General features: G+C 42.1%; 2 protein-coding genes across 7 annotated transcripts in view; both read right to left on the bottom strand.

Moving 5' to 3' along the window:
* asap1b (ArfGAP with SH3 domain, ankyrin repeat and PH domain 1b) overlaps positions 1–15967 on the bottom strand; it is a 119991-nt gene that overhangs the window by 12872 nt on the left and 91152 nt on the right. For all 6 annotated transcript variants that reach the window (XM_079806179.1, XM_079806177.1, XM_079806181.1 and 3 more), the window contains 5 exons: positions 12932–13065; positions 11744–11835; positions 11374–11560; positions 8847–8932; positions 2470–2585 (listed from right to left, as the gene is read on the bottom strand). In XM_079806179.1, the coding sequence (XP_079662305.1) occupies positions 2470–2585; positions 8847–8932; positions 11374–11560; positions 11744–11835; positions 12932–13065 (615 nt within the window). The remainder of the gene's footprint in view (positions 1–2469; positions 2586–8846; positions 8933–11373; positions 11561–11743; positions 11836–12931; positions 13066–15967) is intronic.
* Positions 1–15967, bottom strand: part of fam49bb (family with sequence similarity 49 member Bb) — a 155704-nt gene that overhangs the window by 106136 nt on the left and 33601 nt on the right. The window lies entirely within an intron of this gene.

Here is a 15967-nt window from a genome sequence, read left to right as displayed (position 1 = left end):
GGCCATATGTTAACTAGACCATATACATAATATTTATCATTATGGAACGCAAGCTTGATTGTATTTTTACAATTGCATTTTCAATTTGTGCATGCATACGTTGTGACATAATGGGAACACAAATGTGTGATTTGCAATTGCATTTGGATTTTCTTTTTCGTGTATATAACATGTCTGCCAAATTTCAAATGGAAATGCAAAGTCCGTTTGCAATTGCATTTACAATGTCTTACAAGTTGATGACCCTGCCATTTTGGAATAGCAATAGAAAATCACCCATTTGCTATTTCACTTCCTCCAAGACCTGCCACAACCCTCACAAAATGCAAATGTAATCGCAATCCCCTTTGCACTTGCATTTGCAATGCCTAACACAGTCAACTGTCAATCAGTCTTGAGGGCGGGGTGAATTTAGGCATAACATTATTATAATGTAGAGTATGAAAAATAGATATTCTTTTTTGAGATTTGCTAAATACATTTAACAGTGCTTTTTAAATATTTGCACTTTTAAACATTTACTTTAATTGAGCATTAGATGACAGCAATGGTCTAAATGTGAATCTAAATGTAAAAAAATATTGATCCATATCAAAAATAAAAAACATATGTGTACATATTTACTGTGTATATACAGTGGCATGAAAAAGTATGTGAACCGCTTGCAGAATCTGTGAAAATGGGAATCATTTTAACTAAAGAGGGAACACAAAGCATTAAGAGCCGGGGGGTGAAAACCTATTGAATTTGAAAATCAAGGCAAATTGTCCTTAATTTGTCTTCCGGGAAACATGCAAGTATCTTCTGTTGCTTCTGAAGGGCAGTACTAAATGACAAAAAATTATCATCAGTGAATGTTTGAACCTTTTTAAGTAGTTGTGTTTGAGTCCCTCAATTGTCCTCAGTGTGAAAAGATGGTTCTTAAAATCATACAGTCATTGCTGGAGAGGGTTCAAATATGAAAAAGAGGCTGGAAAACTGAAGAATGTGCAGGACCTGAAGCATTTTTCTGAAGAACATTGGGCAGTTTAACTGCTCAGGACAAACAAGGGACTCATGAACAACCATCACAAAACAAGAAAACAGCCGTGGATCATCCAGGGAACGACACACAGCACTGAGAATCAATGGTTCATAAACTTTTTATCAGGGTTATTTTAATAAATTCAGCTATTTTTTTGTCTTGTGGACTATATGTAAACATTTTTTATGTAAATATCTTATTCAGGACAGTAGTAAATAAAAAAATAACATGCATTTTGTATGATCCCTCTTATTTAGTTACAATTATTCCCATTTTCATAGATTCTGCAAGCGGTTCACATACTTATTCATGCCACTGTATTGTACATCCCATATACACTATATTGCCAAAAGTTTTGGGACGCGTGCCTTTACATGCACATGAACTTTGGGACGCCTGCCTTTACATGCACATGAACTTTAATGACATCCCATTCTTAAAATGTAGGGTTTAATATGGAGTTGGCCCACCCTTTGCAGCTATAACAGCTTCAGTTCTTCTGGAAAAGCTTTCCACAAGGTTTAGGAGTGTGTTTATGGGATTTTTTTGACCATTCTTCTAGAAGCACATTTGTGAGGTGAAGCACTGATGTTGGACAAGAAGGCCTGGCTCACAGTCTCCGCTGTAGTTCATCCCAAAGGTGCTCAGGTTGAGGTCAGGACTAAAATATATGATTTTGTCCAAAATGTCTTTGAAGCTGAAGCCTTAAGTGTTCCTTTCACTGGAACTAAGGGGCCAAGCCCAACCCCTGAAAAACAACCCCACACTATAATCCCCCCTCCACCAAACTTTATACTTGGCACAATGCTGTCAGGCAAGTACCGTTCTCCTGGGAACCGCCAAACCCAGACTCGTCCATCGGATTTGCCAGACAGAGAAGCGTCTCACCTGCTCTACACTCCAGTGGTGACGTGCTTTACGCAACTGCATCCGATGCTTTGCATTGCACTTGGTTATGTAAGGCTTGGATGCAAACCCATTCCATGAAGCTCTCTACACACTGTTCTTAAGCTAATCTGAAGGCCACACAAAAGTTTGGAGGTCTGTAGCTATTGACTCTACAGCATGCACCGAACCCGCTCTGTGATTTTACATGGCCTACCACTTCGTGGCTGAGTTGCTTTTGTTCCCAATTGCTTCCAATTTGTTATAATACCACTGACAGTTGACCGTGGAATATTTAGTGAGGAAATTACACGATTGGACTTGCACAGGTGGCAACATATCCTCCTGCTCCATTTCACAAATGTTTGTAGAAGCAGTCTGCATGCCTAGGTGCTTGATTTTATACACCACTGGCCATGGATGTGATTGGAACACCTGAATTCAATGATTTGGATGGGTGTACTTTTGGAAATATAGTGTATATTGTGCATCCCTATAAGTATTGATATATGAAAACATCATAATGAACAAATCTGGTAAAAACAGCATGTGTAACTCACTGATATCAGTAGCTGGTTTGCCTCTCAGCAGTAGTTTGAGGCATTCATGTTTCTCATACAGGCAGCAGTAGTGGAGGGCCGTGTTTCCTCTCTCTGTCTGTTTATCCAGATTCCCACTAGAGACAGAGACACGATGAATCACATTTTGATTTTATGACATATAAGAGTGTATTGTACTATAAAAACACATCAACGTCCTACATAAAGCAAAATAAACATGTATTAAATCTGCATCTATTTTAGTTGTGAACATGTTAACAAAATCATCTGAGCACAGATTTTCTTTATTGCAATTCAAATCTTTCCTTGCGTCTGTGACAATAACAACATTTTCACTCGTATTGAGCTGCTTCATACCTTTGTAATCTACACGAATTTGGGTCAGCAGTGACTAAACTGCACACATGGGGAGAGAGCAAGTGAATGACCTAGTTCTGTTTACCTAGTGAGACTACAGACAAAGTGAGAAACAGAGAGAGGCTACACATCTACACCAGTATATCTCGATAGGCTACTTAATTTAAATAAATGTTATAATTCCATCCATCCATCCATCTTCTTCCGCTTATCCGGGGCCGGGTCGCGGGGGCAGCAGTCTAAGCAGAGATGCCCAGACTTCCCTCTCCCTAGACACTTCCTCTAGCTCTTCCGGGGGGACACCGAGGCGTTCCAAGGCCAGCCGGGAGACATAGTCCCTCCAGCGTGTCCTTGGTCTTCCCCGGGGCCTCCTCCCGGTTGGACATGCCCGAAACACCTTCCCGGGAAGGCGTTCAGGAGGCATCCGGAACAGATGCCCGAGCCACCTCAGCTGTCCCCTCTCGATGTGGAGGAGCAGCGGCTCTACTCCGAGTTCCTCCCGAGTGACTGAGCTTCTCACCCTATCTCTAAGGGAGCGCCCAGCCACCCTGCGGAGAAACCTCATTTCGGCCGCCTGTATCCGGGATCTTGTCCTTTCGGTCATGACCCAAAGCTCATGACCATAGGTGAGAGTAGGAACGTAGATTGACCGGTAAATCGAGAGCTTCGCCTTACGGCTTAGCTCTTTCTTCACCACGACAGACCGGTACATCGACCGCATTACTGCAGAAGCTGCACCGATCCGTCTGTCAATCTCCCGTTCCATCCTCCCCTCACTCGTGAACAAGACCCCTAGATACTTAAACTCCTCCACTTGGGGCAGGAACTCTCCACCAACCTGGAGTGGGCAAGCCACCCTTTTCCGACTGAGGACCATGGCCTCGGATTTGGAGGTGCTGATCCCCATCCCAGCCGCTTCACACTCGGCTGCAAACCGTCCCAATGCATGCTGAAGGTCCTGGTTAGAAGGGGCCAACACGACAACGTCATACGCAAAGAGCAGAGACGAAACCGTGTGGTCCCCAAACCTGACACCCTTCGGCCCTTGGCTGCGCCTAGAAATTCTGTCCATAAAAATTATGAACAGAACCGGCGACAAAGGGCACCCCTGCCGGAGTCCAACATGCACCGGGAACAAGTCTGACTTACTGCCGGCAATGCGGACCAAACTCCTGCTTCGGTCATACAGGGACCGGACAGCCCTCAGTAAAGGACCCCGGACCCCATATTCCCCCAGCACCCTCCACAGGACGCCGCGAGGGACACAGTCGAATGCCTTCTCCAAATCCACAAAACAAATGTGGACTGGTTGGGCAAACTCCCATGAACCCTCCAGCACCCTGTAGAGGGTATAGAGCTGGTCCAGTGTTCCACGACCAGGACGAAAACCACACTGTTCCTCCTGAATCCGAGGTTCCACTATCGGCCGGATTCTCCTCTCCAGTACCCTGGCATAGACTTTCCCGGGGAGGCTGAGAAGTGTGATCCCCCTATAGTTGGAACACACCCTCCGGTCCCCCTTCTTAAAAAGAGGGACCACCACCCCGGTCTGCCATCCCAGAGGCACTGTCCCCGACCGCCACGCGATGCTGCAGAGGCGTGTCAGCCAAGACAGCCCCACAACATCCAGAGACTTGAGGTACTCAGGGCGGATCTCATCCACCCCCGGTGCCTTGCCACCGAGGAGTTTCTTGACCACCTCGGTGACTTCAGCCCGGGTGATGGACGAGTCCTCCTCTGAGCCCCCAGCCTCTGCTTCCTCAATGGAAGACGTGACGGCGGGATTGAGGAGATCCTCGAAGTATTCCTTCCACCGTCCGACAACATCCCCAGTCGAGGTCAACAGCCGCCCATCGCCACTGTAAACAGCGTTGGTAGGGCACTGCTTCCCCCTCCTGAGGCGCCGGACGGTTTGCCAGAATCTCTTCGAGGCCAGCGGATAGTCTTTTTCCATGGCCTCACCGAACTCCTCCCAGGCCCGAGTTTTTGCCTCCACGACCACCCGGGCTGCAGTCCGTTTAGCCTGTCGGTACCTGTCAGCTGCCTCAGGAGTCCCACAAGCCAGCCAGGCCCGATAGGACTCCTTCTTCAGCTTGACGGCATCCCTTACTTCCGGTGTCCACCACCGGGTTCGGGGATTGCCGCCTCGACAGGCACCGGAGACCTTGCGTCCACAGCTCCGAGCAGCCGCTTTGACAATGGAGGTGGAGAACATGGTCCACTCGGACTCAATATCTCCAGCCTCCCTCGGGATCCGGTCGAAGCTCTGCCGGAGGCAGGAGTTGAAGATCTCTCTGACAGGAGACTCGGCCAAACGTTCCCAGCAGACCCTCACAGTACGTTTGGGTCTACCGAGTCTATCCAGCTTCCTCCCCTGCCATCGGATCCAACTCACCACCAGGTGGTGATCAGTTGACAGCTCCGCCCCTCTCTTCACCCGTGTCCAAGACATACGGCCGCAGATCAGATGAAACGACCACAAAGTCGATCATTGACCTACGACCTAGGGTGTCCTGGTGCCATGTGCACTGATGGACACCCTTATGCTTGAACATGGTGTTCGTTATGGACAAACTGTAACTAGCACAGAAGTCCAATAACTGAACACCACTCGGGTTCAGATCAGGGGGGCCGTTCCTCCCAATCACGCCCCTCCAGGTTTCACTGTCATTGCCCACGTGGGCGTTGAAGTCCCCCAGTAGAACGACGGAGTCCCCAGTCGGAGCACTCTCCAGCACCCCTCCCAGAGACCCCAAGAAGGTCGGGTACTCTGCACTGCCGTTCGGCCCGTAGGCACACACAACAGTGAGAGACCTATCCCCGAGCCGAAGCCGCAGGGAAACGACCCTCTCGTTCACCGGGGTAAACTCCAACACATGGCAGCAGAGCTGGGGGGCTATAAGCAAACCCACACCAGCCTGTCGCCTCTCACCATGGGCAACTCCAGAGTGGTAAAGAGTCCATCCCCTCTCGAGGAGTGTGGTTCCAGAGCCCAAGCCATGCGTGGAGGTGATTCCGACTATCTCTAGTCAGAACCTCTCAACCTCACGCACAAGCTCAGGCTCTTTCCCCGCCAGCGAGGTGACATTCCATGTCCCAAGAGCCAGTTTCCGTGTCCAGGGATCGGGTCGTCTAGGCCCCCGCCTTCGACTGCTGCCCGATTCGCTTTGCACCGGCCCCTTACGGTCCCTCCCGTGAGTGGTGGGCCCACGGGAAGGTGTCCCCACGTCGCTCCTTCGGGCTGAGCCCGGCCGGACCCCGTGGGGGAAGGCCCGGCCACCAGGCGCTCGCATACGAGCCCCAACCCCAGGCCTGGCTCCAGGGTGGGGCCCCGGCTGCGCCATACCGGGCGACGTCACGGTCCTCCTTCTTTTTGTCATCATAAGGGGTTTTTGAACTGCTCTTAGTCTGACCCGTCACCTAGGACCTGTTTGCCTTGGGAGACCCTACCAGGGGCATATAGCCCCGGACAACATAGCTCCTAGGGTCATTCGGGTACTCAAACCCCTCCACCACGTTAAGGTGGCAGTCCATGGAGGAGCCATTTATTTGATTAAATTATAATTTAATCAAATAAATTTAACCTTACCGCACTACTTTTTCCCTGTCTGATTTAACAAGATCTAAAAAGTCGTAGCTGACGAAAATAACCGTCAATTCCAGTCAAATTAAGTGCTGCAAACATCAATGACAACCTTAAAGGGTTAGTTCACCCAAAAATAAAAATTCTGTCATTAATTACTTACCCTCATGTTGTTCGACACCCATAAGACCTCCGTTCGTCTTCGGAACACAAATGAAGATATTTTATTTGAAATCTGATGGCTCTGAAAGGCCTCCATTGGCACAATGCACGGTTCACTCTCAAGACCCTTAAAAGGTACTAAAGAGAATCGGCGAGAATAGTTTTTGTGCGCAAAAAACCCCTAAATAAAGACTTATATAGTGATGACGATTTCAAAACACGGCCTCATGAAGCTTCGAAGCGTTATGAATCAGTGAGTCGAATGATGATTCGACTCAGATTCATAACGCTTCGAAGCTTCATGAGGCCGTGTTTTGATTCATAGTTATTGTAGAACCACTGTAGTGAGATGGACTTTGTAACGACGTCTTTAGTACCTTTTAAGGGTCTTGAGAGTGAACCGTGCCATTGTGCCAATGGAGGCCTTTCAGAGCCATCAGATTTCAACTAAAATATCTTAATTTGTGTTCCGAAGACGAACGGAGGTCTTATGGGTGTCGAACGACATGAGGGTAAGTAATTAATGACAGAATTTTCATTTTTGGGTGAACTAACCCTTTAACTTGTCAATGCTGGCAAATGACCATGGTATAAGCAAGATTAAAGTCGTGCATTAATATATCTTAATGCACAGCTAGCCATGGATTTTCCCTTACTTAACGCCCGCTAGTTTCTTTTCACATACTCTACAGCTAAAAATGTAGGGTCAGAATACATTTTTTTAAAGAAATTAATACTTTTATTCAGCAAGGACGCATTAAATTGATCAAAAGACAAAAAGACCTGTGACAATGTATCATGGTTTCCAGAAAAATATTAATAGCACAACATTTTCAACATTTTTGGATATAAAAATAAATGATGTTCAACAAAGAATCCTTAAAAATGTATCACGGTTTGTAGAAAAAATATTAAGCAGCAAAACAATTTACAGCATTTTAGGAAATGTTTCTTGAGCAGCAAATCATCATATTAGAATAATTTTTAGCAATGAGTTATGGTCCTGAAAATTCAGCTTTATCATCACAGGAATAAATTACATTTAAAAATTTTACAATAGAAATTATGAATTTTAAATTTTAATCATATGGGTCAAAATATTACTGTTTTTTTACTTGGTGAGCCTTGGTGAGCATAGGAGACTTATTTTAAAATCAACAACAACAAAAACAATCTTAAAGAAAACCCCAAACATTTGAACGGTAGTGTATCGAAATGGTTAACATGGAGAAAAAAAAAACATCACTCAACATTTGGAACATATCCATATCAATATTCAAGGGATATTTCACCCAAAAATTACCCTCAAGTTGTTCAAAACCGGTTTGATTTTCTTTGTTCTGCTGAACACAAAAGAAGATATTTTGAAGAATTTTGGAAACCAAACAGTTGCTGGCCCCCATTGACATCCATAGTATTTGTTTTCATACTATGGAAAACAAAGGGGGCCAGCAACTGTTTTTGGCTACCAACATTCTTTAAAAAAAATCAAACCGCTTTAGAACCACTTGAGGGTGAGTAAATTATGACTGAATTTTAATTATTGGGTGAACTATGCCATTATATCGTCAAACTAATCACCCTTCGCGAACAGGATTTAATTTCATATTAAAATAACCCTCTGAAAATTTAGCAATGGAACTAACTCGGATGGGTATCTTTCAAATGTGATCAGGTTATGAGTGAGGAGTGGGCAATGGAAAACCTGAAGTGGAGTTGGAGCAAAGTGGACCAATGCATCCAAAGAAATAAGAAAATCCCAGTTGTCTGGGTTGGATTTATTTCCCTTCTGCTGTCATATTTCTCTTAAAACAACATTCGTAAAAACCTGGAATAGTTTCAGTGTTCCAGTTCTCAGGGAAATCAAATTATGATTATTTACTAGGATGTGAGCCAAGTATAGTTCTGGCTCAGGCATGACTTGATCTTCTGTTGTTATGTAACTTTAATCCACACAGCAGAGAGCAAATTGAGCTAAAGCTGAACTTATATTACTCTATTATATGCATAATAATCCATTCAAAAGTTCTTGAGCTTGTACATGAACACCTGCCACCCTAAGAAAAAACACATTAAAAACTCATCCTGGTTAACCGTCAAGCTCTTCATGATAACAGGAACAAAAGAAGAGGTGACTGCCTGACAGCTGAGGACACAAACTGAGAAAACGAATGCTGAGGATCATACACTACAAAATACAAAAAATTGATAATCCAAACATGGCCAGTAGTGTATCCTCCCAGTTTTTTTGTGGTAATAAGCAGGTATTTAATACCTGTTCTGGACGAGGAAGTCGACCAGGTGCAGCGAGGTGTGGTCAGCTGTCCTCACGGCGTAGTGCAGTGCAGTCTCTCCTCCTTCCTATAGCATAGAAGAACACACAAAAATTAACCATTTGTTAACCCATTTTTCTTACTTAATTGTCTTGTCTTGTTAAAACACGAAGGATTTTTAGCACAAAAAATTTAAAAAATGAAAGAAATCTAAAAAGAAATATATCAATGTATTATTTAAAATTGGCAATTAATAGTTTTATTCAGCAAAAATGCATTAAAGTGGTCAATAATGGCATCAAAAAGAGTTATAATGTTACAAAATATTTCAAATGAATTGAATAATGGCTTCCAAAACAAAACAAAAATTAAGCAGCATAACTGTTTTCAAATTTGATAATAATAAAGAAATGTTTGTCGAGCACCAAATCAGGATATTAAAATAATTTCTAAAGGACCAAGACTGGAGAAATGGCTGGTGAAAATTCACATTTGCCATCACAGGAATAAATTACACTTTAAAATATATTCAAATATAAAACATAAATTAAATTGTAATAATATTTCACAATAGTTCTTTCTTTCATTCAATATTTCTGTTTTACTGTATTTTTGATTAAATCATATTTAAAAAATAAGTATATATATATATAATATATATATATATATATATATATATATATATATATATATATATATATATATATATATATATATATATATATATATATATATATATATATATATATATATATATATATATATATATATATATATATATATATATAACAAAAAAATTAACTGACCTAAACTTTCTGAACAGTAGCATATATACACCGATCAGGCATAACATTATGACAAAAATGGAAAAATGGTCAAGCGTAAGGATTTCAAGGTTTGACAAGGGCCAAATTGTGATGGCTAGACGACTGGGTCAGAGCATCTCCAAAACTGCAGCTCTTGTCAGGTGTTCCCGGTCTGCAGTGGTCAGTATCTATCAAAAGTGGTCCAAGAACAGTGGTGAATCGGCCAAGGCTTATTGATGCACGTGGGGAGCGAAGGCTGGCCTGTGTGGTCCGATCAAACAGACAAGCTTCTGTAGCTCAAATTGCTCAAGAAGTTAATGCTGGTTCTGATAGAAAGGTGTCAGAATACACAGTGCATCGCAGTTTGATGAGTATGGGGCTGCATAGCCGCAGACCACTCAAGGTGCCCATGCTGATTCCTGTCCACCACCGAAAGCTCCAACAGTGGGCACGTGAGCATCAGAACTGGACCACGGAGCAGTGTGATGCTTTGGGTAACGTTCTGCTGGGAAACCTTGAGTTCTGCCATCCATGTGGATGTTACTCTGACACGTACCACCTACCTAAGCATTGTTGCAGACCATGTACACCCTTTCATGGAAACAGTATTCCCTGGTGGCTGTGGCCTCTTTCAGCAGGATAAAGCAAAGCAACAAAGCCTGCCACTAAGCAAAAATTGTTCAGGAATGTTTTGAGGAGTATAACAACTAGTTTGAGGTGTTGACTTGGCCTCCAAATTCCCCAGATCTCAATACAATCGAGCATCTGTGGGATGTGCTGAACAAACAAGTCCAATCCATGGAGGCCCCACCTCGCAACATACAGAACTTAAATGATCTGCTACTAACATCTTGGTGCCAGATACCACAGCGCACCTTCAGGGGTCTAGTGGAGTCCATGCCTCAACGGGTCAGGGCTGTTTTGCCAGCACAAGGGGGACCAACACAATATTAGGTCATAATGTTATGCCTGATCGGTGTGTGTGTGTGTGTGTGTGTGGTGTGTATATATATATATATATATATATATATATATATATATATATATATATATATATATATATATATATATATATATATATATATATATATATATATATATATATATATATATATATATATATATATATATATATATATATATATATATATATATATTATAACATCATTTGCATTGTGTAATGTATTGATGATGATCCACTAAAAAGATATGGACACTGCTCACGTTTGATGATTCATCAAAAGATAAACGAAAAATCAGCTGATGCCCAGGCCAGAGGCTACATAATAAAAAGCGAAAGAGAGATAATTTTAGATTGAGGATGTTTTTGCGACTGCACCCACTCAGGAGCAGCTGTTCATCTCAGAGTCAGGCAGCAGCACTATCAAAGTCATCAGCTGAAGGAACGAATGTTCTCTCAGTGCGGAAAACTGGGAGAAGATCAAGGCAAAGGATTCAAGTCACGTCCAGAGTGTCTGCTTTCTGATATGCACCAGACCTCAAAATCTGTGCTCATCAAAGGCTCTGATGTGAATGGGTCATCCATCATGTCCAGTGATGGGGTCACACTCTGTCTCTGTGGACCTACTATCTCCTCCTAGAATCCTTAGTATGTTTCAGATTCAAGCTTTAATCAATCCTTCCAGTGGCCACTTAATTCATTTTTCAATCAGTAAACGGAAAAAGTGCCTACGTGTTAATTATCTCAGATGCTGTCACTCACCTGTCCACCTTCAGGTAGTGGTTCCATAAGCTCCACCCCCTCAGCATACACCTGGATCAGACCTATCAGGTCATGTGACCTGACGGCCTCAAACAACTCACTCATCTTGGCGGCTGCTGAGCTGCAGGTTTTTCTTGCAAACTTATGATCTACATACTTAGCATTGATGAACTCCTTACGAACAGTCCTAAGATCGACATAAGAGAGGGGATAACTAAGAGAGTATTTAACATTCATTTCCAACAAATGGTTGGAAATGTATTTCATTTACATCAAATATATTATAAAAATGTAATTACATTTTTAAAGTAATTGTTTTTCCATGCAATTCCCCGTGTCATTGTTCAGCACGTTTGCCAGGCATACTTACATGTCACTTGCAGGAGTGGGTTTAGGAGAGGGGAAAGGAAGACTTCCCTCCATTATTTCATTAAAACTACTGTTCCCCACATTCTTGGCCAGCTGAAAACAAAATTAAATATGAATAAATGACAACATATCTAATGCATAAATGTATGTATGTATATATGTATGCATGTATATATGTATACATGTATATATGTATGTATGTATGCATGTATATATGTATGCATGTATGCGTGTATGTGCGTGCGTGTGTTTGTGTGTGTGTGCGCATCCGTGCGTATGTATGTATACATGTGTACATATAAAGACATTATATTATCATATTATTGCATTTACCCTTGATTATGACGCTACTTACAAATATAAAAAAAAAAAAACAATAAAAACCATTATTGATGTATACAGCAAGTGCTATTTTAGTATTATTTATATACTATTATAGTTTTTATGGATATTTTGAATTAGGCTATATTTTTATATTTTCAGTTTTCATTTTGACCTTAGTCACAATTTTACCAGGTTATTATCATTAACTAAAACTATCAAAAATATTTGATAATTTAATAGTTTTTTTTTTAAGTCGTGGCCTAATGGTAAGAGAGTCAGACTTTTAACCGGAAGGTTGCGGGTTCGAGTCTCAGGTCTCAGGAATTGTCCAGCGCCCCCCTCCACCCTCCATACCACGACTGAGGTGAGACCCTTGAGCAAGGCATCGAACCCCAACTGCTCCCCGGGCGCCGCAGCAATATGGCTGCCCACTGCTCCGGATGTGTGTTCACAGTGTGCTTGTTTTCACTACTGTGTGTGTGCACTTGGATGGGTTAAATGCAGAGCACAAATTCCAAGTATGGGTCACCATACTTGGCCACATGTCACTTCACTTCACTTTTAGTAATGTGCTTTTGTTTTTCAATATTACTATTTAGGTTTCATTTATTTTTATTTCAGTTTCTAATTTTCATTTTCTCCATCTAATATTTATATTATATTCTATTTCAGATTTATTTTAATTGACTAATATTTTTGATAGTATAGGTATTTATTTTTTTATGTATACTTTAATTTTGTCCCAAAAATTTGTTTGTGGTCAAACAATTATTGTCAGACCCCCTGCAGTACCTCCTCTGGGATCCTCTGTATAAGCCTCTCTATACTGTGTTTGAAAAGAAAATGTTTGCACCAACGAACACACCAAGAGTTCAGAGGTTCCCAGTTTGTCTAGCTCCATAGACTGGATGCGTGAGATGTGAACGCCCATCTCCCGGTGAATGCCTGAACATTCGATGCACGTCAGGATTCCGAGGTTAGTCGACAACCATTTGGGATCTGAGAAGAAAAAAAAAGAAAGAAAAAAAAACATGGAGAATTAAGAGACAAGCAAAAGCAACCAATTCATTTTATGCTACATGATCCTTTTTTTTTTATTCTTTACCACAAGGGGTCCTCGTTGGACTCATGATTTCATGTTCTAGAAAGCCAGCAACCCTGGCACCCACCTATTTGAATGCTTTAGAATAGATGACTCACAAATTAAAACACCTGATTCAGCTCATCAGCTTCTTAGTGTGTTGAATAGGGAGACATTTAAAGAGTTCTGGAAGGTGGGTTCAGAGGAGTTGAGAAACATTATTCTAGAATGTAAATATTGTAGTAGTTTAATTCAGAGTGGAATGTTATCAGCGTTATCAGTGTATAAGAAATGACTTGTTCGTGTCAGTGTTGACGACAGGTGTGCATGTGGCTCCATGAGCGCCAGTGACGTGACGTCCCCGGAGTAGAAAAAGTGATGGGCCGAAAAAGATAAGAGAACGCATACACACATCAGCTAAATATAGATACAGGTTTTCTTCAGCAGCACTCTCTGCATTCTCAGTAAATCCCAGATACTCATTCTTTATTTCTCTCATTAATTTCTTCTGACACAGCATCAAATGCATTCATTCATGTCTGTTTTAGAAGTGAGTCATTAACCAAACCTGTGTTCAAACCGATGAATCACTGTGCAAGTCATGTTACTTGACACAGATTAGACTGTTTAGGTCTCAGCTGAGGGGCTGAACAACAGCTCAACACAGATCTGTAATACTATTACAGCCATAGCATTACTTGAAGCATGTGCTGCATTTAAGTGTTTGAATCAGTAAATCGGTTTGCTAGAATGGTTAATTTCAATGAGATCAAACATTGATTAATTTGAGTCATCAGTCAAAAGTGTTCATGAAATTCCCCACAGGTATCACTATTACTTATACTTGAGTGGTAGGGTGTTCTTTTTTTAATCCCCTAACCCCATGACGTCTAACTCATCCTAAATTGTTCACAGTGCATCCGGAAAGTATTCACAGCGCTTCACTTTTTCCACATTTTGTTATGTTACAGCCTTATTCCAAAATTGATTCAATTCATTATTTTTTTTCCCCTCAACTCTACAAACAATACCCCATAATGACAATGTGAGAGGTAGAGAAGTTTGTTTGAAATCTTTGCAAATGTATATTAAAAAAAAAAAAAAAAAAAAAAAAAAAAATTCACATGTACATGTGTATTCACAGCCTTTGCGATGCCACTCAAAATTGAGCCCATGTGCATCCCGTTTCCACTGATCATCCTTCAGATGTCTCTACAACTTGATTGGAGTCCACCTGTGGTAAATTCAGTTAATTGGACATGATTGGGAAAGGCACACACCTGTCTATATTAGGGGTTGCACTGACTAATCGACTAGTCGACTTTAATGCTCTACCATGACGCTTTAAGCTTGACGTCGACTAGTCGCTGGCCTATAGTGGGCGCGACAGGATAAGCCATTTCCTGACATGCAGGCTGCCAGGCTCTGTTTCCAACAGTTAAAAATGACAAAAATGCATACTCAGAGAGCTCTCCACAAGACATGTTTGATTATACCATCTGGAAGCTCAAAATTGATCGGGAGAATGCACGCTTATTGCACAGGTCAGTTAATCACCGTTCTAAATGCGTGCTGCATTGTAACACACACACACACACATATCACACGGAGATCGCACCTTACACAAAACCATTCAGTAGTGCAGAAATGTATCAACACTGTTCTGTGATTTATCACTAAAATAGCTTAGAAACTGAAAAGTTATAGAATATATTTCTTAGAAACTAAAACTCACAGCTTAACTATTAGTAGAGACAGGCTGGCAAGTAGAATTAATTCACACGCAATCGCTCTCTCCACTAATGCATTCATATACATGTAATCTTTATTGTGCTACTTTATCTGTATCTGATTCAGAACGAGCAGAAATCTGTGAGAAATATAATGACCCTAAGACAAAAGAACTGATACAAAAGCTGTTGTAGTAGGAGCAATAAACTTATGGGCAGCGCTGTGACATATGCCATAGCTGTCCTGTGCACAAGAAAACTCGTGTCCGCGTCTCAGCTCAAGGCTCAGGGTTATTTGTTCATTAATGACGTCATCAGCGACTAGTTGACGTTGACTCGACTTTTATCACATAAATGTCGACTTGAAAAAATCGGAAGTCGTTCAACCCCTAGTCTATTTAAGGTCCCACAGTTAACAGTGCATGTCAGAGCACAAACCAAGCCATGAAGTTCAAGAAATTGTCTGTAGACCTCCGAGACAGGATTGTATCAAGGCACAGATCTGGGGGAAGGGAACATGAACATTTCTGCAGCATTGAAGGTCCCAATGAGCACAGTGGCCTCCATCATCCGTAAATGGAAGAAGTTTGGAACCACCAGGACTCTTCCTAGATCGGTGGAGAAAGGCCTTATTCAGGGAGGAGATGCACTGATGGTCATTCCAGCCTTTCTCTGTGGAGAGAGGAGAACTTTCCAGAAGAACAACCATCTCTCCAGCACTCCACCATTCAGCCCTGTATGGTAGAGTGGCCAGATGGAAGCCACTTCCTCATTAAAAGGCCGTCTGGAGTTTGCCAAAAGGCACATGAAAGACTCTTAGACCACGAGAAACTAAGTTATGTGGTCTGATGAAACAAAGATTGAACTCTTTGGCCTGAATGGCAAGCATCATGTCTGGAGGAAACCAGGCAACCGCTCATCACCTGGCCAATACCATCCGTATAGTGAAGCATGGTGGTGGCAGCATCATGCTGTGGGGATGTTTTTCAGTGGCAAAAACTGGGAGACTAGTCAGGATCGAGGGAAAGACGAATGCAGCAATGTACAGAGACATTCTTGATGAAAACCTGCTACAGAGCGCTCTGGACCT

Source organism: Gobio gobio (genome assembly GCF_949357685.1).
Source record: "Gobio gobio genome assembly, chromosome: 23".
NCBI lineage: Eukaryota > Metazoa > Chordata > Actinopteri > Cypriniformes > Gobionidae > Gobio > Gobio gobio.
This window is presented reverse-complemented; position numbering and strand designations above follow the sequence as displayed.